General features: G+C 42.3%; 4 protein-coding genes and 1 pseudogene across 4 annotated transcripts in view; 4 read left to right on the top strand and 1 right to left on the bottom strand.

Annotated features, from left to right (window-relative positions):
* The window catches only part of taar1b (trace amine associated receptor 1b), a 36,354-nt gene extending 11,216 nt beyond the window's left edge, over positions 1–25,138 (top strand). Inside the window, exons 2-3 of the mRNA XM_037537516.1 lie at positions 23,320–23,395; positions 23,481–25,138. Coding sequence (XP_037393413.1) covers positions 23,492–24,541 — 1,050 coding nt within the window. The 5' untranslated portion in view covers positions 23,320–23,395; positions 23,481–23,491 and the 3' untranslated portion in view covers positions 24,542–25,138. The remainder of the gene's footprint in view (positions 1–23,319; positions 23,396–23,480) is intronic.
* On the top strand, positions 889–1,906 carry LOC108432868 (trace amine-associated receptor 1-like). Its single transcript, XM_037537808.1, has 2 exons — positions 889–1,181; positions 1,254–1,906. The coding sequence occupies exons 1-2, from the start codon at positions 889–891 to the stop codon at positions 1,888–1,890; spliced, it is 930 nt and encodes a 309-aa protein (XP_037393705.1). The 3' UTR covers positions 1,891–1,906.
* LOC108432871 lies at positions 7,645–8,901 on the top strand (annotated as a pseudogene).
* LOC108432792 (trace amine-associated receptor 1-like) lies at positions 14,785–15,825 on the top strand. The gene is made up of 2 exons (XM_017706897.1): positions 14,785–15,112; positions 15,185–15,825. Exons 1-2 carry the CDS (start codon positions 14,785–14,787, stop codon positions 15,823–15,825), a joined length of 969 nt encoding a protein of 322 aa, XP_017562386.1.
* On the bottom strand, positions 20,349–21,332 carry taar11 (trace amine-associated receptor 11). Its single transcript, XM_017706993.2, has one exon. The coding sequence runs from the start codon at positions 21,330–21,332 to the stop codon at positions 20,349–20,351; it is 984 nt and encodes a 327-aa protein (XP_017562482.1).
* Positions 25,139–27,629: the final 2,491 nt, after the last annotated feature.

The raw sequence follows: 27,629 nt of genomic DNA, 5'->3' as shown, positions 1-27,629 counted from the left end.
CCTATTCTCATTAAACTCTCTATTTTGAGTTTGTAATAAACGTCTCTGAGCTCTACTAACCCTGTCTGTGGTGTGTCTGTCTGTCGGTTCTATTAACATCACACATAGCATTCATCAGTCTATCCCTGTACGAAATAGGAAGGAACAAACAAATCTGCTTTACCATGCCTCTCCTAAAATGAGTCCACAGTGAATCCCAAGTGCATACACAAGTGTTTTGAATAAATGTGAAAAACAACCAAAAATAGCCCTTTTGTAGTATAACTTATAAAATGCAAATGGTTTTTGTATCATCCTTTAACCCAGTTCTGCATGACATATCCACTAATATTCATTCCCAGACTTTCCTAGATAACTGCAGTCCTGTATCTCACATATATTCATAGCCTGATGCCCACCAAAAAAGTGCTAAATTAGTGATGAACTTATGTTGATTTATGGTTTGTTACCTGTCGGGTATCAAGTATCAAGCGATCAGGAAATGGGAGTGATTCAACATGGGGATGCTCCTAGTACAAGCCTGTAAGCCTATAAAAGACAGTTGCTCATTTGCCAGTGCTGGCTTTGCCCCCTAGCTCTATAGGAAGAGGTAAAACTGGAAAGGTATAATGAGTTGTTTTGATCTATTCTTAATTATAGCATGGTTATAAAGTATTCTTGTTAAACCGTTGAGTTTGCATTTATCAGGTATGTGCAACATTTAGAAAATGGATTTTTCAAGAGTATAAAAATAATTTCTTGTTATTTGAAGCAAATCATTTGGAGATTTGTCTTCTTTCATTGCTGTCATAAATAATTCATTCATTTTCTGTGATTTATTTATTGTTATGAAATTACTTTACAGAAAAGAAAAGCATGATGGAAATTGCTGTAAACCAAAATGGGAGCATGGGAAACACTCCTCTTTGTTATGAACATCATCCTAACTCTTGTCAGCAGAATGTCTATCCACTGGCTGTGAGAATTGTGTCTTATTTTGCCATTGGTGTTATTGTACTTCTTACATTATTTGGAAATCTTCTGGTGATCATAGCCATAACTCATTTCAAGCAGCTGCACACACCAACTAACTACCTCACTCTGTCTCTGGCTGTAGCTGACCTGCTTGTAGGAGGAATTGTGATGCCTCCGAGCATGATGCGCTCTGTGGAGACTTGCTGGTATTTGGGAACCATGTTTTGTAAAATACACACCAGCCTTAACATTATGTTGTGTAATGCCTCCCTGTTAAACCTTGTATTTATCTCTGTTGAGCGATATTATGCAGTATGTCACCCCCTGCTGTACCACAGTAAAATGACTCCTGTTACTGCTCTGTTCATGATCACTGTATGTTGGAGTGTTGCTGCTGTTGCTGGAGGATTTATATTTTCAGAGCTAAATGTTCAAGACATAGAGGCTAACAGTGATGTGTTTTGTGAGGGAGCCTGTGTGGTGATTACAGGGCCCATGATATGTTTAGCGCTTTCATTGTTTTCTTTTTACCTTCCCATTGTTGCCATGCTCATCATATATCTGAAAATATATCTTGTTGCACAGAGGCAATCACGATTAGTCCACAATGCTCTCTCTCAAGTAAATAAATCCAGAGGTCAGCCTACTATTAATAAGACAGAGAGAAAAGCAACTAAGACTTTAGCCATTGTCATGGGAGCGTTTATGTCATTTTGGACACCATTTTCCATCTACACACTCGTTATAACATTTTATAATTACAGTCATCCACCACAACTTTTTGATGTTCTTAGTTGGATTGCTTATTCAAATTCAGCGTGTAATCCTATTATATATGCATTCTTCTACATGTGGTTTAGAAAAGCAGTCAAAATTATTTTATTAGGCAAAATTGTTGGGAACAGTTCGTCAAAAATGCAGCTGTGCTCAGAATAGAATAAAGAGCACCCTAACAATCCCAGAACTTGATGATTATTTCCATTGCAATACTGATGTCAAATTATAAGAGCAACTACAAAATGTAAATAAATACAAATGTAAATTAAATAGAAATGTGAAATGTATTGCACACTGCTTAAACAGTGTTTAGAGTACTGACACAAAAAAGCATTATTAATTTCATATCATTCATAAGAAGAGCTACCAGGCCCTACCTCTGACTTTTTGTCCCATATGTATGCTATCTTTAATTATAACACTTTTAAAATTTTATTTAATTATATATGTACATGGGAAACAGAAGAAATCCATATATATTCTTAATCTTTCTTTGTATTTTTTATTGTTACTTCATAGAACTTTTTTTTCTTCAAATCAATAATTTACTGCTGGCTTTCATGGACTAAATGTAGACATTCATATAGAACTAGCATTTAAGGACGGTGCACTGTCTCTGGAACAACTTAACTCTTTGTCTATCTTGCTGGATCTTACAGGACAAGAGATCCATTTCAGTTGAGAGTCCTGAGGAACTTCTCACTCACAGAACATTTGATTGTGCCATACATCAAGTTTTATTCGCCCTTCCAAGTAACCTATAGCCTCTTATTTATTTATTTATTTTTGTTTAAAAGAAGCATGGGGAACCGGGGGAACCGCCCTGGTAATCTTGAATACTGATGGAGTATGGCCTGATGAGAAGGAGCTGTTTAAGACTGGTGGCTTAATTAACCTTCTCCTCAGACAAGGTGACAAAATTCTCAGAGGTGAGAGAAGACGGTGGTGGGGGAGAAGGAGAGTAGAAAATGCTGAGGCCCTTGCATGTATCAGATGCTGATGCTTCCAGTTTCCCCCTGTAGAAAGATGACTTCAAGTTAGAACTTAGAAAGAGATTGGTAGCAGCTAAGATCTGAGACAAGCTGGGATTTCTTTTATTATCTCTCAGCCTTTCTCAGCTCTTGCTGGTACCTGCGCAAGAGACCTGTAAGCCAGGGGGAATCCTGTTGGCCTGTAGGAGAGACAATACAGAAGGCTAATTGCAGATGAGAGTGAAGCAAGTTACTGTAACTGTATCCTTGGAGAGAAAATAAAATAAGGCAGGGTGGGGAAAGATAGGACAGAAGCGAGAGACAAAGGAGGAAGTGCAGATTGTGCCAAGTGAAGGCAGAGCAGGGAGGGAGAGTGTAAAAGATAGAAGGTGATTATCTGAGCAATGAAGGGGGGTTACTGTGCTAGGAGGAGGGGTAGGTCTGCTGAAGTTCAGGCCCAGAACAAGCCACAGGCCAATGTTCAGTCTCCTCATCCTATAGCAATCAATTACAGTCTTATCTGCAAATGTAAGTGTATTCTGCTGTTACTGACTGCTATAATCATATGTGCAAAGGATGTACAGGAGATGAGACAGGACACAACCCTGTGGTTAACCAGAAGAGAAACAGTGGGAAACTATTTATGCACTGCAAAATGGTTACTGATATATGACCTGTACAGCAGATATTAAGGCTAGGCTATTAGCTACTGGGTACTGAAAGCCCTGCCCAGAGGAGGAACTCTGACCAAAAACTGCAAAGAAGAAGTGTGACAGGCATAATCATCTAATAATGTTTTGTCCTATTGTGAGAACCCAAGCTAAATTCAAAGCCATTTTTGGCAGGACACCACTTTCCTCTTACATAACTTTCTGATCTTAAAATGTGCTTTTGATCAAGGTACTGAATTCTTGATTGCAGTGTTTCTGCTCTGGCCTTGTTCTCAGTCCTGTGGCAATGCTGTTGCTTTTCCCTTTTTTTGCTAGTGAACATTTATTATTTGCCGCCCTCATTCCTGTCTGTGCTTGTCTGCCTGTCCATTTGCAAGGTGGATTTTTTTCTTAAATCGGATCTGTAAAAATGACTGTCCACACTGTTATTTGTAAGTAATCAGATCAGGTTTGAGTTTGGAGACATCACCAACCTATCTTCATGCATTGTTGTAGTAGCTACATAGCTATGCTGGTGATGTGGATTTCAAAAGCAGATGCAGGTGAGATGGATGTGCACTTCTGTCACTGTGGAATGGACATCACTGGTGTTTGTTGCATTGTGAGTGACATAAAAGACGATCCAATTTGAGCAGCAAGAGCATCCAGATTGAGATTCGTCTGATTTAGACCTGTCAGTCTGAACATAGCCAAAGTGAGTAATAGGGGCCTGTCTTGCCCTGTGTGACAACTGAACAGGCATTCTCCTCATTGGGAGACCAGAATGCTAAAGGGAAAACCACCAGCCAGGGATAGATTCAAGTGCAGAGCAGTAGGGGTTCAAAAACATTCATTTAAACAACATACAAAGAGGATGAATTTATAGCAGTCTTATTCTTGAGGATAATCAAAGGACAAACAGAAGAGGGAACCAAATTTTGATTGTCTTTTAAAAACCAAAAATATTTTTCTTTAATTTAATTCTTTCTTTTGTTTCCTTGGTCTTTATACTTTTCTCTTCCACTAAGTAAACTAAATAAAGTGACAAGTTTTCCCTTCACTTCAAGTTTTGTGAAGTTTTCACTTCAAGTTTTGGCCCTTTTTTAATAAGACTAATACTGAGAGCTTTAACTCGAGATAGACCAAAGTCTACAAACACTGAACTGAAGAGAGCAGTATGTGCTGTGGTTACCTGAACACCATGGATCACCACCTTATCGTGGTGGAGGGGTTTGCGTGCTTGTATGATCCTAGGAGCTATGTTTTCTGGAGCAAAAGCTCCTGGTAGGGTCTCCCATGGCAAACTGGTCCTAGGTGACAGGTCAGACAAAGTGTGATCCATAATAACCCCTGTGAAAAGACAAAAACAGGACTTGTGTACCCTGCCCGGAACAGGGTTACCGGGGCCCCACCCTGGAGCCAGGCCTGGGGGAGGGGCTTGCCAGCAGGCGTCTGGTGGCCGGGCATTTATTCATGGTGCCCGGCCGGGCCCAGCCTGAAGGTGTTACATGAGTCCCCCCTCCCATCAACCCACCACCAATGGGAGGGGCAGTAGTAGGGGTTCGGTGCTTTGTGGATTGGGCAGTGTCCGAAGGCGTGGACCTTGGCGTTCTAATCCTCGGTTGCTGAAACTGGCTTTTGGAACTTGGAACGTTACCTCACTGGCGGGGACGGAGCCTGAGTTGGTGCGCGAGGTTGAGAGATACTGGCTAGATATAGTCGGGCTCACCTCAACACACAGCTTGGGCTCTGGGTCCAATCTCCTTGAGAGGGACTGGACTTTATTCTTCTCTGGAGTTGCCCATGGTGAGAGGCGGCGGGCAGGTGTGGGCTTTCTCATAGCCCCTCACCTCGGTGCCTGTATGTTGTGGTTTTCTCCAGTGGACGAGAGGGTAGCTTCCCTACGCCTTCGGGTTGGGGAACGGGTCCTGACTGCTGTCTGTGCTTATGCACCGAACAGCAGTTCTGAGTACCCAGCCTTCTTAGAGTCCTTGGCAAGGGTGCTTGAAAGTGCTCCTCCTGGAGACTCTATTGTCCTACTGGGGGACTTCAACGCTCACGTGGGCAATGACAGTGAGACCTGGAGTGGTGTGATTGGGAGGAACGGCCTCTCTGATCTGAACTCGAATGGTGTTCAGTTTTTGGACTTCTGTACAAACCACGTGCCGCCATGTGTTTTGGACACTCGGGTAAAGAGAGGAGCTGAGCTGTCAACTGATCACCACCTGGTGGTGAGTTGGATCAGGTGGTGGGGGAAGATGCCGGTCAGACCAGGCAAGCCCAAACATATAGTCAGGGTTTGCTGGGAACGTCTGGCAGAAGAACCTGTCAGATTGATCTTCACCTCACACCTCCGTCAGAACTTTGACCAGATATCGGGGCAGGTGGGGGACATTGACTCAGAATGGGCCATGTTCCGTTCCTCCATTGTTGAGGCCTTGCAAAGTGACTTTACGTCAGCTCCGACAAGATTCTGGCAAACCGTCAGGCGACTCAGAAGGGGAAAGCAGTGTGCCACTAGCACTGTATATAGTGGAGATGGTGCGCTGCTGACTTCGACTGAAGACGTCATTGGGCGGTGGAAGGAATACTTTGAGGACCTTCTCAATCCCACCGACACGTTTTCCAGTGAGGAGGCAGAGTCTGGGCACATGGGAATAGGCTTGTCCATTACTGAAGCCAAAGTCGCTAAGGTAGTTAAGAAGCTCCTTGGTGGCAAGGCTCCAGGGGTGGATGAGATCCGCCCTGAGTTCCTCAAGGCTCTGGATCTTGTGGGGCTGTCTTGGGTGACACGCCTTTTCAACATTGCGTGGACATCGGGGGTGGTGCCACTGGATTGGCAGACTGGGGTGGTGGTGCCTCTTTTTAAAAAGGGGGACCAGAGCGTGTGTTCCAACTACAGGGGAATCACACTCCTCAGCCTCCCTGGTACGGTCTATGCAGGGGTACTGGAGAAGAGAGTCCGGCTTTTAGTCGAACCTCGGATCCAGGAGGAGCAGTGCAGGTTCCGCCCTGGTCGTGGAACACTGGAGCAACTCTTCACCCTCCCCAGGATTCTGGAGGGTTCATGGGAGTTTGCTCAAACTCCCATTGCATAGCCGGCAGTAAGTCAGACTCGTTCCCAGTGAGAGTTTGACTCCGTCAGGGCTGCCCTTTGTCACCGATTCTATTCATAATTTTTATGGATAGAATTTCTAGGCGCAGTCAGGGGATGGAAGGTGTCCGGTTTGGTGACCTCAGGGTCACACCGCTGCTGTTTGCAGATGATGTGGTCCTATTGAGGACATCAGGCCGCGAACTTCAGCTTTCGCTGGATCGGTTTGCAGCCGAGTGTGAAGCGGCCGGGATGAGAATCAATACCTCTAAATCTGAGACCATGGTTCTCAGGCGGAAAAGGGTGGAGAGCCCTCTCTGGTTCGGGGATAGGCTCTTGCCTCAAGTGGAGGAGTTCAAGTATCTTGGGGTCTTGTTCACAAGTGATGGTACAAGGGAGCGGGAAAGAAAGAGCTGAGCATAAGGCAAGGCTCTCGATTTACCTGTCGATCTACATTCCCACCCTCACCTATGGTCATGAGCCTCATTGCTTAGGATGCTGCCCCCGCGACCCGAACCCCAGAGAGGCAGAAGATTAAGTGATACATTTTTGTTCCGACAACCGGGGAAATTCCACCTTCGCATTTAACCCATCCGTGAAGTGAAACACCACATACACACTAGTGAACACACACACTAGGGGGCAGTGAGCACACACTTGCCCGGTGCGATGGGCAGCCCTATCCACGGCGCCCGGGAAGCAGGTTGGGATTAGGTGTCTTGCTCAAGGACACCTCAGTCATGGACTGTCAGCCCTGGGGATCAAACCGGCGACCTTCCGGTCACAGGGCCAGATCCCTAACCTCCAGCCCACGACTGCCCCTAGATAATGGATGGATGGATGGATGGATGTTTTCTTGGTTTAGTAATATTTCTAGAGTGCAGTCAGAGCACTTGTCAACTTATTTTGATTTGTATCTGGTATCTATCAAAGTCTTTCAGTGAATCAGGAAATAGGAGTGACTTAGCAGAAGGGCGTTCCTGAAGCAGGTCCATCAGCCTATAAATAAAAGCTGCTGTTTTGTCACAGCTGGCTTTGCCCCTCCATACAAGCATTGGTAAGGCTGGATACTGAAGTCATTAAACACAGATGGAAAAAAGAGGAAAATATTGAATATCTGCTTGTTCTTCATTATAACAGTTACATAGCATTCATATACTACTCCTGCATGATAAAACCTTTACAATTTTAATGTGTCTCAAACATTTAGCAAATTCATCTGGAATTATTATTTCGTGCTGTCGTGCTATTTGAAGTGGATGCTTTTCTGCAATGTCTAATTAATCACTGCCTTGAATAGTTTTATTGAAAGCATTTTTACATATTTATAAAACATTTCTTTACAGATAAAGGAAAAAGGAATAATGGACATGAACATGAGTCAAAATGGGAGCATAAGAAACATTTCTCTTTGTTATGATCATCATCCTAACTCCTGTCAGAGGTTCATCTATCCACTGGCCATGCGAGTGATCATATATTTTGCCATTGGTGTTATTGTGCTTCTTACATTGTTTGGAAATCTTCTGGTGATCATAGCCATAACTCATTTCAAGCAGCTGCACACACCAACTAACTACCTCACTCTCTCTCTGGCTGTAGCTGACCTGCTTGTAGGAGGGATTGTGATGCCTCCTAGCATGATACGCTCTGTGGAGACTTGCTGGTATTTGGGGAGTTTTTTCTGTAAAATACACAGCAGCCTTGACGTTTCGCTGTGCACTGTGTCTCTTATGAATCTTGTGTTTATCTCCTTCGATCGGTACTATGCTGTATGTCACCCCCTGCTGTACCACAGTAAGATAACCCCTGCTGCTACTCTAGTCATGATTGCTGTTTTCTGGAGTTTTTCTGCTGCTCCAGCGCTGGTGATGATGTTTCCACCTCTCAGTAAGGCTGACAAGTCTTACCAGGACAATCTGGCCTGCAAATGACTCTGTATGATCTCGCTAGCACCCATGGCAAGCCTCACAGCTTCACTGTTCTATTTTTACGCACCTGCTATAATCATGCTTTGCATCTATCTGAAGATATATCTCGTTGCACAGAGACAATCGCGTTCAATACACAATGCACGGCGAAAGAAAGCATGCAAGGAGAACACAAACATCAGCAAGTCAGAGAGAAAAGCCACTAAGACCTTAGCGATAGTCATGGGGGTTTTCTTACTGTTTTATGCACCAGTTTGTTTCTACAGCATAATTATTCCTGTTTCTGGTTATATCGGCCCCCCTCAATTGTTTGAACTGCTGAGTTGGATTGGTTATTCAAATTCAGCATGTAATCCTATTGTATATGCATTCTTTTACCAGTGGTTTAGAAAGGCACTGAAAGTTATTGCCTTTGGTAAAATATTTAAGGAAAACTCTTCAAGAATAGAGTTATCATCAGAATAAAATTCTTCAGAGTAGATAGATTCTTATATATATATTTTGCAGGCATCCTATTGCAACTTGTTAATCCCTCGTGTTTAATCTTATTGTATGTGGTTTGATCAGACATATTGATTAAAAAAACAGCACTGTTTTTCCACTTTAGGCACAGAACTACAAACTTAATAAATGATGTAGTACAGATTACAAGCATAGTTTTACTGTTGATTAAAAATGTAAAAATATATATATATTTCAGTACAGAATTCGTACACTAGAGTGTTAGGGAGGTCATGAGTTCCGACATAATGAAGTGGTTACGTATTTCAACTGCTTTTACAACTTTTACAAAAAATGACAAATGTACGAGCAATGTTCTTAGTTCTTGCCCTTCTGTGAAATGTTCCTTCCTGTCTTTTTATCTTTTTCTGTGAAGGCTAGGATCAGTTAATTAGGTGGTCTGATAATGTCTCTTGTTTTCCCATATTAAGAACTAAATACCTTTTGTATTACATTAGAGCTTTCCTCTGCTTAATGTTGCATGGATTCAATAAAATTAAAACAGCCTCATTTTTTCATTCCTTTTTGCTCTCTGACAAATGTGCATCACCACAGCTCATTTTATGGCCAAAGCTACGTTGCAATTATGAGTTATGAAATCATAAAATATGTGTGCAAGCAGGATAAGTTTGACTTCATGGTTTTCCAAGTTAATCTGGAGGTCTGAAGGCATACTGTGGATCAGGGCTTCCCAACCCTGGTCCTGGAGGTGCACTGCCCTGCAGGTTTTAGAGTTCTGCCTGGTCCCAGCATAACTGATCAGCTCATTAACAGCCCGTTACTGAGCTAAAGTGTATCTTTGGGAAAGTACTAAATTGTGCAGTACAGTGGGCCTCAGGGTCCAGGGACCACTGCTGCAGATTAGGGCCCATGTTTGAGCGCAAGGGTTTTTAGTGGATTGAAAGAAAAAGGATGGGTCTTCAGTCAACATTTGAAGTGAGCAAAAGAGAACCAGGTTGGCTGGCCAAATTTCAGTCTGGCAAAACCGGGCAGTCTGGTTTGTAGGGGGGTTGGGCAACTAATATGTCCTATTCTGCCTTTTCTGGAGTGTGATTTTAAAACAGTTTGATAACTGCTTTTGTGTTTTTCATTCATTTAGTTTGTTTTTACTTTTCACTGATTCTTTTATATATTAAATATTAAATGTTTAAATGAATTTCAGCCTGCTGAATGACTGTTTGTTTTAATATTGTGTAACACAAATAAAACCTATATTTATTCAAATTTTCACTTGGCAGTGAAGATGCATACTCAGTTGTTTTTTGAAAGGTAATTAAGAAAAGCTTACTTTACTTTTTTTATACCGAACCATGCCATAATCTAGCCCAGGGGTCAGCAACCCACAGGTTAAGGAAAGCCATTTTGTCCATCCAGCAAATATCAATCCGCCTTGGAAGCCTCAACTGTAAGGGCCCATCCTGTGAGGCACCACAAGTTCAGGGAACTCCAATTCCCAGAAGCCCTCAGGCTGATTAGGCCCAACCTGGCACACCTGTGGACTCCTCTACTTAAGGCCGTGCCAAACAGTAGCCCTCTGTCACACCTTTGTAGAGGGGTGACCGGTACGGTACTTAGTCCAGATGGGTATTTAACAAAAAGGAAAAGAAAAGAGAGAAATAGTCCTAAAACTGCATAACAAAACTTTATTCCATTCATTGAGGTGTTTTTCTTATTTTCTTATGTTATTCTTATCTGTGCTTCACGGTGGTGCAGCGGTAACTCCTCGAACCGTCAATCCGTACCTCAGCAGTTTGAGCCTGGCTCTGACCCACCTCAGAATCCCTCCCTTCACACTCCATCACCTCATTAATTCATTTCAGACCCTTTCTGAAAGGTTCTCGTCTCTGCACTCCGCCTCCTTGCTGTCCCGTAACAACTTTTTATATACCCATTAATTGAAGTAATGTCTTGCGCTATCTTCATCATAGCAAAAACTTCCTTCTTGGCCAAGCTTCCAGGTCTTAGACTTTGTTAGTGCATGCCGGTGTGTCTCTCGGTCTTACTTGCATTGTGTGACCATGACTCATGCCTTTATTATCTCATGGGAGTAAGGTGGCTCAGCTTTCCGAGCCAGGTGCCACAGTTGCTCACCATCTGGCTGTACAAGCTGAGACAAAGCTTGATGACGACAGACCTCTCTTTTCATTGGCTAGAAGCTCTGCTGACAACCATGTAGACACGAATGGTACTGAATACAGCAGTGAATATCTTTCAAAAGCAGAAAGAAGTCGTTTCTTCAGATGTGCTCTTACAAATGTAGTATCACCGCCTGCAAGGCTTCTTGCTCCCTAAATCCATAATAAATCACTCGTCTATGGCCAAAGCTATTCTCCACTTACACGTTATAAAATCATTTAATATCTTTACACATACCATAAATATGACTTGGTCGTTTTCCTAGTTAACCTGGTGATCTGAAGGCAATCTGGAATAGTGCAGATCACTGGATATAGGATCAGCCTATAAAAATACACTAGATTAGATATTGATAGTGTATGTATAGTTTTCAGATAAATTAAAATCTCATGGGTAAATGAGAGCTGGTGGTTCAAGAGGTCTGTTTGACTTAGTCTCTTCTCAGCCCCTCCCCAACTGCAGCTAGGTATGCTTGCCGCTGTATGACAGGAATTTTTTTAAGGAGTACCCTGCAATGCACGCTGTACAGGGCACAGCCTTGAATTATGGCCTACATTTAAAGCTTTCTGTCTGGGAGAGCCCTGGCTGTTTTGCCTGTTCTCTTAGCAAAAAGGGTTCTCTGACTCGAACAATAGCAGAAACTTTCATTGGTGTTATATAGAATCATTTTAAATGGTTATTTAAAGAACAACATAATGCAACAGTTTTAAATGGGAGGGGAAAAAAAGCATCAAACCATGCAAAGATCCACCTGGTCAACTGGACCTGATGAGTGGCAAACTTACTGTTGACCAGTATACATTTAATACATAGGTGTGTGTGTGTGTGTGTATGTATGTATGTATGTATGTACAGTGCATCCGGAAAGTATTCACAGCGCTTCACTTTTTCCACATTTTGTTTTGTTACAGCCTTATTCCAAATTGAATTAAATTAATCTTTTTCCTCTAAATTCTACACAAAATACCCCATTGTGACCATGTGAAAAACGTTTTCTCGAGAGTTTTGAAAATTTATTAAAATTAAAAAACAAAGAAATCATATTTACATAAGTATTCACAGCCTTTGCTTAATACTTTGTAGAACCACCTTTGGCAGCAACTACAGCCTCAAGTCTTTTTGAATATGATGCCACAAGCTTGGCACACCTATCTTTAGGCAGTTTTGCCCATTCTTCTTTGCAGTACCTCTGAAGCTCCATCAGGTTGGATGGGAGACGTCTGTGCACAGCCATTTTCAGATCTCTCCAGAGATGTTCAATCGGATTCAAGTCTGGGCTCTGGCTGGGCCACTCCAGGACATTCACAGAGTGGTCCTGAAGCCACTGCTTTGAGATCTTGGCTGTGTGCTTCGGATCGTTGTCCTGCTGAAAAATGAACCGTCGCCCCAGTCTGAGGTCAAGAGCGCTCTGGAGCAGGTTTTTATCCAGGATGTCTCTGTACATTGCGGCATTCATCTTTCCCTCTATCCTGACTAGTCTGCCAGTTCCTGCTGCTGAGAAACATCCCCATAGCATGATGCTGCCACCACCATGCTTGACTGTAGGGATGGTATTGGCCTCGTGATGAGCAGTGCCTGGTTTCCTCCAAACATGACGCCTGGCATTCACACCAAAGAGTTCAATCTTTGTCTCATCAGACCAGAGAATTTTGTTTCTCATGGTCTGAGAGTCCTTCAGGTGCCTTTTTGCAAATTCCAGACGGGCTGCCTTGTGCCTTTTACTAAGGAGTGGCTTTCGCCTGGCCACTCTGCCATACAGGCCTGATTGGTGGATTGCTGCAGAGATGGTTGTCCTTCTGCAAGGTTCTCCTCTCTCCACGGAGGAACGCTGGAGCTCTGACAGAGTGATCATTGGGTTCTTGGTCACCTCCCTGACCAAGGCCCTTCTCCCCCGATCGCTCAATTTAGACGGCCGGCCAGCTCTAGGAAGAGTCCTGGTGGTTCCGAACTTCTTCCATTTACGAATGATGGAGGCCACTGTGCTCATTGGGACCTTCAACGCAGCAGTAATTTTTCTGTATCCTTCCCCAGATTTGTGCCTCGAGACAATTTTGTCTCGGAGGTCTACAGACAATTCCTTTGACTTCATGCTTGGTGTTTGCGCTCTGACATGCAGTCAACTGTGGGACCTTATATAGACAGGTGTGTGCCTTTCCAAATCATGTCCAATCAACCACAGGTGGACTCCATTTAAGCTGTAGAAACATCTCAAGGATGATCAGTGGAAACAGGATGCACCTGAGCTCAATTTTGAGCTTCATGGCAAAGGCTGTGAATACTTATGTAAATATGATTTCTTTGTTTTTTAATTTTAATACATTTTCAAAACTCTCGAGAAAACTTTTTTCACATGGTCACAATGGGGTATTTTGTGTAGAATTTTGAGGAAAAAGATTAATATAATTAAATTTGGAATAAGGCTGTAACAAAACAAAATGTGGAAAAAGTGAAGCGCTGTGAATACTTTCCGGATGCACTGTATGTGTATGTATATGTGTGTATATATATATATATATATATATATATATATATATATATATATATATATATATATATATATATATAATAAAAATCTTTTTTCCTTCCCCCCTCCCCACCCCAGACTTTTTGCCTGGAGTCTGAGCAAGTAAAGTGACGAGTCATTATCCAACTCACATGCTATGTGGTTCTAGTGACACATACAATTAGCATTATCTAGGAAATGGGTTCTGAAATTAGGACATGGTTCGCTGTTTTGTTCATAATATAATAAATTGTTGTCTCAGGAGTGTCTGACTCAACCACAAGGGTCATATTTAGAAAATGTCAGCAAATCTGTGGTTTAGCATTAAATACTCAAAAACAATAAGTAAAAATAAATAGATTTTAAAATAAAAAAAATACAAAAAAACATATTTGCTTACACAAGGCACCTTTTCTTTGGGTCTAACCACTGACCCATAGATTGCTGTTGCGGGAAGGGAGTCGTTGCAGTGCATGCTGGGGACTGTAGTGCATCTCTGGAGCAACAGGCAGATAACAATAGAAAATTAAAATAATTTCGTGGGCCAAATAGGACCGTCACGGGCCTGACCCAGTCCGTGGGCCTTGTGCTTGCCACATGGGGTCTATCTGTACTGATGTGTTGCTAGTGACCAATACTGGTCAATAAAACACATTAATACATTATTTTCTAAGTAAGTCACTATTTTGAACATGGTGGTTTAAATAAAAGAAGAAAGCTAGAACTAAGTCTTCAGGAGTGAATGCCCACTGGGAAGGTAACCCAGGAGCTCAAGAGGACTGCTTTGAATGCGAGGGCTGCTTCTATTGGCTAAGCTTGGTAATAAATTGGGGCATTCCTCTCTCCCACCTGGCTAAACTACATGGCACAGGGAGAGGTATGAAGCTCGGCTGATACTTATGTATCAGTTTCCTGGATTATCAGTTATTAACTCAGTTTTCCATATGTAGATGTATTAGACGGTGAAGGAAACGTGTGAAATTTACTTACAGCTTTCAAGAATTTCACACAAACTATATTGATGAAATGACAATTTTGTTGTACTATTTGAACAGATGTAAATGAGGCTTCTGAACAAATAGAAAGAACAGTGCAGTCAGTTTTTTTATGCTGGCAACTTGACAGTATACATGTTCATTTAGAACTAATGTGCTCTATTATATATTTTATGTGCCTTGTGTTGAAACTGTGTCCTGATTGACAAGTGTGTCCATCTAACCTTTCCTTCACTTGTCTCGGAATAGGACGGCACGTGTGCACGCTGTAGATGGACAACATTATCAACTTTGACCAAAATGGGATCTTGGAGAAGCCTCCGCTTTGTTTTGATTCTCTTAACGGTTCTTGTCTGAAGTTGAATTATCCTCTGGAAGTCCGTGTTTTGCTCTATATGCTCTTTTGTGTCTCATCTCTCCTCACAGTGATCGGAAACCTTCTGGTGATTATAACAGTCATTCATTTCAAGCAGCTGCACACACCGACTAACTACCTCATTCTCTCTCTGGCTGTCGCCGACCTGCTTGTAGGAGGGGTGGTGATGCCTCCCAGCATGCTACGCTCTGTGGAGACTTGCTGGTATTTGGGGACTTTCTTCTGTAAAATACATAGCAGCCTTGATGTCACCGTGTGCACTGCATCCATTCTAAACCTGTGTATAATCTCTTTAGATCGATATTACGCAGTCTGTCACCCCCTGCTGTACCACAGTAAAATGACCAATAACACTACCCTGTTCATGATCGCTGTTTGTTGGAGCGTCTCTGTTGTAGTGGGATTTGGAATGATATTTCTGGAGCTGAACATTCTGGGGAACGAGGACTTCTATCACAATAACTTTGCCTGTGAGGGCGCCTGTATGGTGTTTCAAGCTAAAGTGGGTGGGCTTGTGTTTTCAGCGCTTTGCTTTTACATCCCTGCTGTAATCATACTCAGTGTATATGTGAAAATCCTGCACACTGCACAAAGGCAAGCTCGTGCAATCCGCAGCACTAACACCCACATGAAAACAGCAGTGGAGAAAGCCAACATGAGCAAGTCGGAGAAGAAGGCCACAAAAACTTTAGCCATCATCATGGGGGTCTTTCTGTCATTCTGGGTCCCATTTTTCCTTTGTAATGCCATTGACCCATTCACTGGATACTCTGTGCCACCACTGCTGTTCGATGTGTTCCTCTGGGTTGGGTACTTCAACTCAACGTGTAATCCTATTGTATACGCCTTCTTCTACAGTTGGTTTAGGCATGCGTTCAGAGTCATTCTGTCTGGTGGAATATTCCAGGCTAACTCGTCACGCACCAAATTATTTTAAAGGCATAAGCAGCCGACAGGTCGATTTTGAGTACTGTAACTAAAATGTGCCAGTATCGATATTTACCATGCTGTCTTTTAGCGTGTCTTCAAACGGAGGTGGTTGCAATTTCCTGATTTGGTATAATTCTACCTGCTACATTCAGAAAGATGGTAAAGACACCTGTAAAAATATTTGCTAGGTATGTATTGTATCTAAATAAATTCTTTGCTTTAACTGTTAAATGCAGCTCCTAAACATTCAGTTAATGTGTATTTTTACCTCTTTTGCCTTTGCACAGTCGTTGGGTGGGTGTGTGTGTGTGTGTGTGTGTGTGTGTGTGTGTGTGTGTGTGTGTGTGTGTGTGTGTGTGTGTGTGTGTGTGTGTGTGTGGTGCTGTCCACTTTTATTCATGGAGCCATTCAGGGCTTTTCTTTTGAATGTTCCCCACTACAGTGAACCTGATTCAGCTGTTCAGCTGATACATTTCCACTGTAAATCATCAGTTTAACCTTATGCCGTGGATGTACGCCTTAAAAGAAATAAACATTCAGCTACAGCCCTCGGACTTTAATAACACACTATATTGCATGATATTGCCCACTCACATAGAAGTACGCTGAAGTGACAGCTCCACATTGATATTTGGTTAAATAAAGCACCAGACTAAAACTAAAGTATCCCTCATGTGATACTTTATGTCTAGCTATATGGGCATAAAAATAGGACTGTTTGCATTGGTGTTGAATACCCACCATACACACAGAAAACAGGAAAGGGTCTTGACTGCAGATACGCAAAGTTCCAGGTACACAGACTCACTGACAGGAAGTAAGCCTGAGATTTCAGGCAGGCACATGAAACAGTGACGCAAGAAAGCCAAGACATGATTAACATTAACCCATTTAAACGAATAATTTCCCACTCAATCCATCAAAAACACTGCTATGCCACTCTACCTGCGTTTTGTCAACATGTAGGCTGTGGGCTGTACACTGGACCCTCTGCGAGGACCTGTGAAAGAAGTATTAGACAAAAAGACTCTCACCCGAACATTGACCATGAGATCACAATCAATCAACCTTTATTTAAACTCAATGTACAGTACAATGTGGGAGACCCTCATTTGCAGTGTCGCTGAGCTCGGAGCTTGTTATTCGTTTTTACTACTCAACTTTTCAATCATCGCAGTAAATAAAAACAAATCCATATACCATTCAAATGACAGCAATATAGGAACTTAATACAAATGAGACAATTATACCGCCCCCGATGTCCACGCAATGTTGAAAAGGCGTGTCAGCCAAGACGGCCCCACAACATCCAGAGCCTTGAGGAACTCAGGGCGGATCTCATCCACTCCTGGAGCCTTGCCACCAAGGAGCATCTTAACTACCTTAGCGGCTTCGCCCTCAGTAATGGACAAGCCATTGTTGGCCCATGGCCCATTCTGAGTCAATGTCCCCACCTCCCCCAATATCTGGTCAAAGTTCTGACAGAGGTGTGAGTTGAAGATCAATCTGACAGGTTCTTCTGCCAGACATTCCCAGCAAACCCTCACTATACGTTTCAGCTTGCCTGGTCTGACCGGCATCTTCCCCCACCACCTGATCCAACTCACTGCCAGGTGGTGATCAGTTGACAGCTCAGCTCCTCTCTTTACCCGAGTGTCAAACACATGGCCGCAAGTCCGATGACACAACTACAAAGTCAATCCTTTAACTGCGGCCTAGGGTGTCCTGGTGCCATGTGCACTTATGGACATCCTTGTGTTCAAACATGGTGTTCGTGATGGACAAACTGTGGTTTGCACAGAAGTCCAAAAACTGAACACCACTCGGGTTCAGATCAGAGAGGCCATTCCTCCCAATCACTCCCCTCCAGGTCTCACTGTCATTGCCCACGTGAGCGTTGAAGTCCCCCAGTAGGACAATAGAGTCTCCAGGAGGAGCACTTTCAAGCATCCTTCCCAAGGACTCTAAGAAGGCTGGGTACTCTGAACTGCTGTTTGGTGCATAAGCACAGACAGCAGTCAGGACCCATTCCCCAACCCGAAGGCGTAGGGAAGCTACCCTCTCTTCCACCAGAGAAAACCCCAACATACAGCCCCCAACCCCCCCCCCCCCCCGCCCCCCCAAAGATTTTCTGGATTTCCTGGATTTCCTGACCGGTGCCCCTCAGGGCTGTGTGCTCAGTCCACTGCTGTTCACTCTACTGCCTCATGACTGCACTGCAAATTACAGCTCAAATCACATCATGTTTGCTGATAACATGACTGTGGTGGGTCTGATCAACAAGAATGACGAGTCGGCGTACAGAGAGGAGGTGCAGCAGCTAACGGTGCCAAAAACCTGTCTCTGAATGTGAACAAAACTAAGGAGATGGTTGTTGACTTCCGAAGAATGCGAGGTGACCACCCCCCACTGAACATCAAAGTTCCTCAGTGTCCACATCAGATAACCTCACCTGGTCCCTCAACACCAACTCCATAGCCAAGAGAGCCCAGCTGCACCTCTGCTTCCTGCGGAGACTGAAAAAGGCTCATCTCCACCCTCCCATCCTCATCATGTTCTACAGGGGGTCTGTGGAGAGCATCCTGAGCAGCTGCATCATCACCTGGTTTGGAAATTGCACCGCCTCAGACCGCAAGACTCTACCGCGTATAGTGAGGACAGCTGAGAAGATCATCGGGGTCTCTCTTCCTTCCATCATGGTCATCTACACCACACATTGTATCCAGAAAGCCACTAGCATTGTGGATGACCCCATCCACCCCTCACACGGGCTCTTCACTGCTGCTGTCTGGCAGGAGGTACTGGAGCGTCCGTGCCACCACTGCCACACTCTGCAACAGCTTTATTCCTAAAGCAATGAGGTTCTTAAACTCACAAGGACTGAGCTAACCCCCACCCCCCACACACACGCTCCACACACACACCTCTTTTGATAATCTACTTGCACTGTCTGGATCATTGCTGCTACTGTATTTTCACTGTTTACTCTGGTTTTTCTACCTCAATATCTGCTGTGTTTGTCTGTCATCTGACTGCGTGACTCACAGATAACAGCAGGTTAATATCTCTGCACCTTATTCCACGACCTCATGTCCAGAGTGAGTGCTGTGTCGGTGCTGCCCTGTCCTGTCTGTTTACTGTGTCTGATCTCTGTTTAATTTATCGTATTTATTGGTTCTAGTTTAATTTCTTGTTTGCACACGATGTCTGCATGTTCACTCTTTGTACTGTTTGTTCCTTGTTGCACCGTGATGTTCCTGGAGGAACGTAATTTTCACTCCACTGTGTACTTGTGTACTTTGTGTACAAAGATGGAATGATAATAAATGCCTCTTGACTTGACATGTTACACCACAGGTGCCTATAGTATAAAAGTTCAGTCTATAGATGCACCAATGAGGCCATTATGCTACATACTACATACACACTATAATATACTAATATAATATTTGTATTGTTTTGCTCTTGTTTTTTGTTTAACGGTACAAAATAATGAGGCCTACATTAACTGATTCTGTCCAGGCATTTGGCTAACATGACCTCAGGGGATAAAGATATATAAGTGAGCATCATCAGTATTTCAGTGAAGGTGTATGATGTATTTTTGTGTGATGGTACCAAGCAAAACTTTAATTCCTAAATAGTAACCTTACAGTAGAACGAAAATGCATTCCTAAATGATAATGGATGGCAAAGTACTAAGATTTTTTTTCCCCAAGTGATTCTGGACCATTCCTGTTGGTTCATTCATCCTGAAATTAATACAAGACAAAGGATAACTGGAGTTTTCAATACAAGAGATACAAGGTTTTGGTGCAGTGTTGAACGATATGTAGGTTAAATGGCAGTGGACCCAGTGCTGACCCTTGAAGAACTCCACATGAATTGTTGATTTTGTCAGATTTGAAGTTACTAACCGACACTAAAGTTCTGGTCTGTTCTTTTAGGATGTCATGATCAACCATATCAAAAGTTGCATTCAAGTCTTTAAAAAAAAAAAAAAAAAATTGTTTTATCATGTGACTTGATTTTAATGTCATGTCCTACTTTCACCAGTGCAGTGTCAGTGCTGTGGATAGCTCTAAAACCCAGATTATGACTTGTACCACAGGTTTTGATGTGAAAGAGGGTTATGTAATTGTTTGATAACAACCTCCCAGGTGTTTAATGAAGTCACCGCTCAGTGTATACTTTATCAATACATATATTGTATAGGTTTGCACATAGTGTTTATCTATGCTTTTATATTAAAATCAAGTTAAGTGGAGACAAATGTGATTTTGTCCAGTAGTACATGGTATTCAGTTAACCTCTGACCCAAAATCGCAATGTGAGTAATTCTTCTTGGACTATCACTGCCATAAGATAATCTACCAAACATTTAAAGAAGACATTTAACATTCACCCTATGAGTAAAAGACCCTTTGCTGGTCTACAGTCACATGTAAGTAGTGCTTTAGTACATACACAGGCATAAAAAGCTATTGAAACACAGAAGTGTATGCCTGGAAATAGATCTATAGTACATTATTATTGCTTGAATAGGTTGTTCACCAAAACCTTAGTGGTTTCTCTGAACCAGCTATAAAAGAAGGCATATATTAAGGGATTGAACATTGAGTTCATGTAAGCAAACCACATCAGCACTTCATACAAAAGTGATGGTATTGAATGGTTTACTATAGGATCTATAATATTGCACATGAAAAATGGGGTCCAGCAGAAAAGAAAATTTCCAATGACTATAGCAAGCGTCTTGGTGGCTTTTAGGTCTTTAGCAGCTGGTGACGCAGTGCCTCTGGAGTTATGGGTGTAACTATGAATGAACTTGGCATGTCTTCGTGCTACGAAAAAAATCCTAGCGTAAACAGTGACTATTACAGTCACTGGTATGAAAAAGAAAACGAGTGAATATTCCACCCCGATTTCTTTGGCATGCAGAGCAAAACATCCCCCAGCACAAGGCTTGTGTGAACTGTCTTTGGTTTTAACGTGTGGATGTGAAAGTGTGATGGCAAAGCCAAAAATGGAGGCGAGAAACCAGCTGGACACTATCATGGCAAAGCAGAGCCTGTTGGACGCTCTGTTCTGGTAGTGCATTGGATGGCATATGGCCAGGTAGCGGTCAATGGAAATGAATGTGAGGTGCCACACTGTGGTATTGCACAGGATGATGTCAGCGGTGGAGTGGAAGTCACAGAAGAATTCACCAAAGTACCAGCAGGTCTCCAGAGAGCGCACCATGCTGGGAGGCATCACAAGCCCACCCAGGAGAAACCCGGCTATGGACAGGGAGAGGATGAGGTAATTAGTGGCTGTCTGTATGTGCTGGGAGAACACTATGATGAAGATAACCAACAGGTTTCCACTCAATATCAGGAGAACTATCAGAGCAAAGAGTAGGTACAGGGGAAAGCGCAAGGCTGAGGAGTAAACCAGCCGTGGGCATGATCCGTTCAGAGACTCGAAACACAGGGTCACTGCCTCAACCAGTCCTGGAAGGCTCGAGTTCATCGTGGCAATAAAGACCTAAGGATGGAAAGAAAGCAGCACCATGTTGATCAAAACGCATTGTTTTTAACTGGTTCAGATGTACATAAGACATTGTGAAGGTTAAGTCCATAGTTGCATATACAGTATACATCATAATGAAATTAAATGAGTGAATAACCTGCCATAAAAGTTTAAAGGCACTGAAAGTTTACAACAACCAGAGCACAGATTATGATGGATCTGAGGACAAACTTTGGTTTGAGCAAAGAAAAGAAAGTTAACTTTTTCATCGTTAGATATTAACATATGTTATAAGGGCATTACTTGTGTAGATAGATCATCACATTTACAAAAAAAAATATTACTGCATACACTCTGACAAAAGCATTTAGTGGTTTGTCTTGGAACAGTTTCACATCAATTTGACCCATTTGCAATCACAGTAAAGTCCCAAATGAACACATACAGTCATCACTTAAGTTAGTTATGACATAAGGGTTTGAAAAGGGGGCATCAGTTACAACAAAGACTGCACAGCAATGAAGTCAAAAATAAATAAATAGAGGATTTTTGTTCTACAGCATTTTCAGTTTTAACTTACCTCAGACTGGCTTGCTGCATTCTGGCCAAACACTGGTCAAAAACATATCTATATATATGTGTATAAAGAAAGAGGGAGCTAGTGCTGTGTAGACCATAGTCACTTTCAGCCAATCAGACTGAAATATTTTCCCTCGTGTGGCTAGAAAGGCCCTTAATTGGTTGTGGGTCTTCTTGCATGTGTTTTCTTGAGACCCTTAGGAAAAGAACACACAGATGTTTATGAAAATGAACACCTGAACGACTACACGTTCATACTCTACTTCCAGGCCTAATCCAGAAAGTGGGTAGTGGACCGTTTTTACCTGTTTTGGGCCATGGCACCATTTGGCCACTAATCAAGCTTGCTTCTACATTTCCAGGGAGTCACTGTCCTTTGTAATTTAGTCTTCAAAAGGACCTTTTTAAATGCAATGATTTTCTCTACTACATAAAGGTCCCTATGCGCTAAATACTGTTTTATGCTTTACCCGAGTTACATGCAAACATCTGCAGGGTGGTAGCCGTCAATTGAACAAATCCAAGTGGAAATAGCCGCAATCAAATGCAGCAGGTAGCGGCAGGGCGCTTAAATAATACGGCGTAAAAGTGGATGGCTAAAATAAAGATAAGAGTGCCAATTTTCCATCAAGCTGTTTACCTTTTTCCCCAGACTTGTTTAAAAGTTCCGATTCACACGTCAGATTAAAAGAAACATGACGCAATATGTAATCGTGAGCTGTAGAACCATATACATTGTTTTCTGCCTAAAATAACTTATTTGAGATATTGCACCTAGTCATGCAGTGTAAAATGTAACCAAATGAATCTGGGCCTTTGTATCAGTATCTGGCCATTTGAGTGTCAACATTAAACATCTGTGTCTCATTGTGCACGCATGTTTGCGTAGCTCGTGATGCTGTCCTGGCCCTGTTCCCAGGGCAGCGGCCTGTAAGGATGATTGCTGGGTTTCGCAGAGATGTTTGCACTGTTTGGAAGAATCGGGTTCACTCGGATGAAGTGTACACAAGCAACATGTTATAAGGAACAAGGCACCACAGATTTTTCCTGCCTGAGGCATGATTACTTGCACGTACACAAACGTGATGGGGGGGGAAAACGATGAGGGGAAACAATCAATGGACTTTTTTACAGTGGTATATTTGACTGATGGTGCCAGAGCCAGTCAGTCTCAGATTTAGTCGGGAAGAGAGAGCGACGGGAGAGGGGACATGCAATTCACTGGGCAGTTGTTTATTTTAAATGAATATATAAAGGGCCTCATACTCTTCAGCAATTACCCTGGAGGCTCTCTTGAACACTAGACATGGGTTCATTTTTGGACATAACCCATTTATGGAATACCTCTTAACTCCAAAGACAGCAATATTTATGCATTCCCAGAGGAAACTCATGCAATCTCTTGCAGAACTCTTTCAGACAAACTGGATCCAGTTCAATGGACCTCACAAGCTAGAAGACTGTTACATAAATACGTGTTAAATGTAAGTCCTACTTTCTGTAAATAACAATGTATGTGTTGTTAACATGGTTTTGTCGATGATTTGTGCCTTTTTTTTTTTTTGTCAGGACGGACCATAATGGACTACCTAAACATCTCAGTCTTCAGTGTGCATGATCCCTCAGACACATCCTTCTGTTACGACTCCATCAACGGATCCTGCCAGAGAATCCTGAGAACTCTCGACGTCAAGATTTTTATGATCTTCACCATGGCAGTTACCGTCTTGGTGACTGTTACAGGAAACCTTCTCGTCATACTTTCTATAGCACACTTCAAGCAGCTCCACACACCGACCAACCACCTCATCCTCTCTCTGGCCATGTGTGACTTGCTGCTGGGCATTTTCGTCATGCCTCCGAGCGCCGTGCGTTCCGTACATGGCTGCTGGTACTTTGCGGACGTCACGTGCAAGCTGCACACAGGCATGGACATAATGCTGAGCACGGCTTCCATCTTTCACCTCATGTGCGTGTCGGCCGAACGCTTCTGTGCCGTGTGCAGCCCCCTGACGTACCGCTCACGCGTTCGCTCTGCCACAGTCTTGTGCATGGTCTCTGCCAGCTGGATCGTCTCTGCCGTGTTCGCCTACACCATAGTCTTCAGCGAGCTCAACCTCAAAGGGGCCGAGGACTTCTACAACTCCCAGATACGCTGCATGGGTGGCTGCCACGTCTTCTTCAGCCGGGGTTCGGCCGTGGTCACCTCAATGGTCTCCTTCTTCATCCCCGGCTTGATCATGTTCGGCATCTACTCCAGAATCTACTTCGTCGCTAGAGGGCAAGCGAGGTCCATTGACTTCTTGACCAATCAGCTGAGGATGGCCAGCCACAGGCCGGGGGAGTTCAGGTATCGCACACGGAAGGGTACGATGACTCTCGCTGTTGTGGTTGGAGTTTTCCTAATCTGCTGGACCCCCTTTTTCCTCTGCAATATCCTAGACCCTTTCATTGACTTTAGCATACCGCCAGCATTAATCGATGCCCTGGTTTGGTTTGGATATTTAAACTCCGCTCTGAATCCCTTCATTTATGCGTTTCTGTATCCTTGGTTCAGAAAAGCTTTGCATATCATCATCAGTGGAGCGGTTTTTAATAGAAATAGTTGCAGAATACAGCTGTACTCATGATCAGAGGAGTGATGCCAAATATCCTTCAGTATGTTTGTTCAGGGCTTGTTTTCTAGACACACATTAAGCCTGGAACGACCAGTAAGAGTGGATTTTAGTGCGGGACTAGATTCAAGCATGTCTTACAGAAGCAGTTGTAATTTTGTGGTCCTGCTTGTAATGGAAATCGAAAAAGAGAGAACACAGAGAAAAGGAGTCAGAGATATGGATACACGAAGTGCGACGTTCCCGTCTAATGCTGTTTTTTGAATGGAGGTATTGACAGTAACACGGTTGGACTTTGTGATCAATATATTTGTTTCAGAGAAAAGCTATCGCATTAGATGTTGCACTGGTTAACATTGGTCAAAATACAGTAAGTTCACTACACTGTGGTGTGCTGTACATATGTGTAAAAAAGCATTTTGCGTGACATTTTGTCTCCTACCGATGCTCAGAACAAGGCATACAGGCTTGTAGCACAGGTACAGACTGCTTTTGTGTCCACCTGTACTGTGTATGTCTATAACAGGCTTAATCCTTGAATTGCCTGCTTGCCTTTACATTGTCGAGGAATTCTGTCAACGAATGTCAATAAAATCAAGCTGCTCTAGGCCATTAGAGTGAAATGTATTCTTCTTACATTCCAATGAAGTAAAAAGATCTTTTGAAGCAAAAGACACAGAAGTGTATCCAAAAGTCCAAAAGTCTGTATCATGTAGTAAGTATTTGATGATTTGTCCCCCTTTTGCTTTAATGACCGTGCACTCAAGATGGCATGGCCTCCACAAGTTTGCGTGAAAGCCCCTGATCGGCATATCACATCCACCTCAGACCCGTCCGAACCCTAGCTTCAGAGGAATAAAAGAGAAAAAGCCTGAGCTTTTTGTACAAAGTCCCCCTTGTACAAAAAGTCAATTTCACAAATTTTGCTTAAATTTAAATAGTGAGCTGGAAATAATACAGAATTTCAAACAATTCTTCTTTATTTTACCTGTCATTTTTTTTTATTGCTTTACATTTTTCAAAACTCTAAAGTGTTCTGTTGTTTATTTTCAAGATTAATGAAAAAATCCCAGATTTTTTTGGACTTTTGGACCCTGCTGTGTTTTATCAATAGCATGACGCTCTTCTTTTGAACAAAAACGGGGAAGACTACATTCTAATGTACGTTTCTTTACTCTCTACAAATTAATCAGGGTAAATAGCACAAATGGAGACGCCTTGGATGAGATGAGACACTGTGTGAATGTACAGTAGTGTGTGAAAGTCTGAGGCCCCCCAAGACGCATTTTCAAAATCTATTTATTTGTGTAGTTTGTGTTTTATTTGCTGAGTGTTAATATTTGAATAAACAAAATGTATAGAATTACGTGTGTGTGTGTGTGTGTGTGTGTGTGTGTGTGTGTGTGTGTGTGTATGTATAAAATATAAACACACACACAAAGATAATGATGTTCTGGATGTTTGTGTGTGTGTTTACCCGTCTCCAAGCCTCTCCTCGAGGAAGCCCAGTATTATATGTAGTTAAAAAGCAGCTCCTGGTTTGACCAATCAGTGCTCAGTAAATTGAGCTCATGATGTAATTGATGATATTAACGAGTCTCTGTGGCGGCTGTGAAGGTGTCCAGGAAAAATATGAACCCAAGAAATTCTTGTTACTGTTTATTGTTTTTCTGTTTATCTGAATTATGAATACGACTTTATTCTAATGTATATTGTGATAAACTCACTGCTGAGGTCAACTGGTTAAAACTTTGCTTAGACGCCTGAAACTTTCACACAGTACTGTCAAATTAGGAAAGTGCATATGTCCGTTTAAAAATGTGGCTGTTGATTGAATTTTAACACTAACTGTAGCTGTACTGTATTGCTTCTCTTTGCATTATGCATTTCCGTAAATACAATAAGTGTACATAATGAAGACACAATGTCAGTTTAGGACAATTTGGGTTGGCTGAAAAAACAGAGGCAGAAAGAAATCGGAGGCCTTTTGTGGGTCTGAAATTAGTGCCACTTAGTGGTGGAAAGTTGAGAGAGAAAATGAGGGGAAAAAAGAGGAGGAAGTTATTTGTAAATGTTATGTAAATAGATTCATTTGCCAACTACTGTTTTCATTACTTAAATGTCTCAAATACTGTTCCAGTTCATGATTGTTATAATTTATTGTAGTGCAATGACCCATTAGTTAGTACTCAGTAAACAAAGAGCTCCTTCTGGAAATTCCCATCATCACCAGCACGCACTAGTTCAGTCTGATCAGAATGCATTTCCCCAGCTTTAAATCAAACAAAATATCCAGATGAAGGTTATTATTTAATTTCACCTGGGTGTGCTTCCTTTTTTACGCTAGATGCTGGATTGAGCAGCATAATTTTCCATAAAACTGCATTAAACTCCATTTTATTAGGATGATGACACCTTTTTAGAGTCCAATAAATTGTAATGCTGTAAAAATACAGTAAACATCCATTACTGCTGTTTGGGTTTGGTAGACAGAGACCTAAAGTTTCTACTCTTAAGACATAATAAATATCATGTCTGTGATTAGGCAGGCATTAATGCTTCCATTTCAGATGGACAGAATGATGACGGCATGGACAGTAAGTCGTGTGATGTCTTCAACACCTCAGATTAGACGGATACCTGGGAGGGTTGATGAAGTGAGAGATGTTAGCTGGTCTCGCAGGTCTTCTCCTAGATACTTGCAATGGCATTACATCATTTTCTGACTTTGTACATTTGTTTGTAGCAATGCAAAGAATACATGTAGTTGTAGTAGTAGTAGTAGTAGTAGTAGTAGTAGTAGTAGTAGTAGTAGTAGTTGTTGTTGTTGTTGTTGTTGTTGTTGTTGTTGTTGTTATTATTATTATTATTATTATTATTATTATTATTATTATTATTATTATTATTATTATTATTATTGTTATTATTATTATTATCTGTCATTAAATCACATTGTTCAAATTCATTGTTATTGTTCAGCAACTACAGGGACTCCCGTGCAAACGGACTGAGCTACTCTTAGGTTTTAGAAGTGTGTAGTAAAACTTTAGGCCTGACGGTTTCATAGTTTCATAGTGACACGGTATCCAGTCCACTTTTTGGC

The sequence above is a fragment of the Pygocentrus nattereri genome, chromosome 4 (assembly GCF_015220715.1).
Source record: "Pygocentrus nattereri isolate fPygNat1 chromosome 4, fPygNat1.pri, whole genome shotgun sequence".
In the NCBI taxonomy this organism is placed as follows: Eukaryota; Metazoa; Chordata; class Actinopteri; order Characiformes; family Serrasalmidae; genus Pygocentrus; species Pygocentrus nattereri.
Note: the sequence above shows the minus strand (reverse complement) of the source record. Positions and strands in the feature narration are given on the sequence as shown.

Coding starts and splice junctions, on each gene's coding strand:
- LOC108432868 (XM_037537808.1), top strand. CDS start 889: ATGGGAAACACTCCTCTTTGTTATGAACATCATCCTAACTCTTGTCAG. Junction 1,182..1,253: donor TATTTGGGAACCATGTTTTG/TAAAATACACAC, acceptor TATCTCTGTTGA/GCGATATTATGCAGTATGTC.
- LOC108432792 (XM_017706897.1), top strand. CDS start 14,785: ATGGACAACATTATCAACTTTGACCAAAATGGGATCTTGGAGAAGCCT. Junction 15,113..15,184: donor GTATTTGGGGACTTTCTTCT/GTAAAATACATA, acceptor TAATCTCTTTAG/ATCGATATTACGCAGTCTGT.
- taar11 (XM_017706993.2), bottom strand. CDS start 21,332: ATGAACTCGAGCCTTCCAGGACTGGTTGAGGCAGTGACCCTGTGTTTC.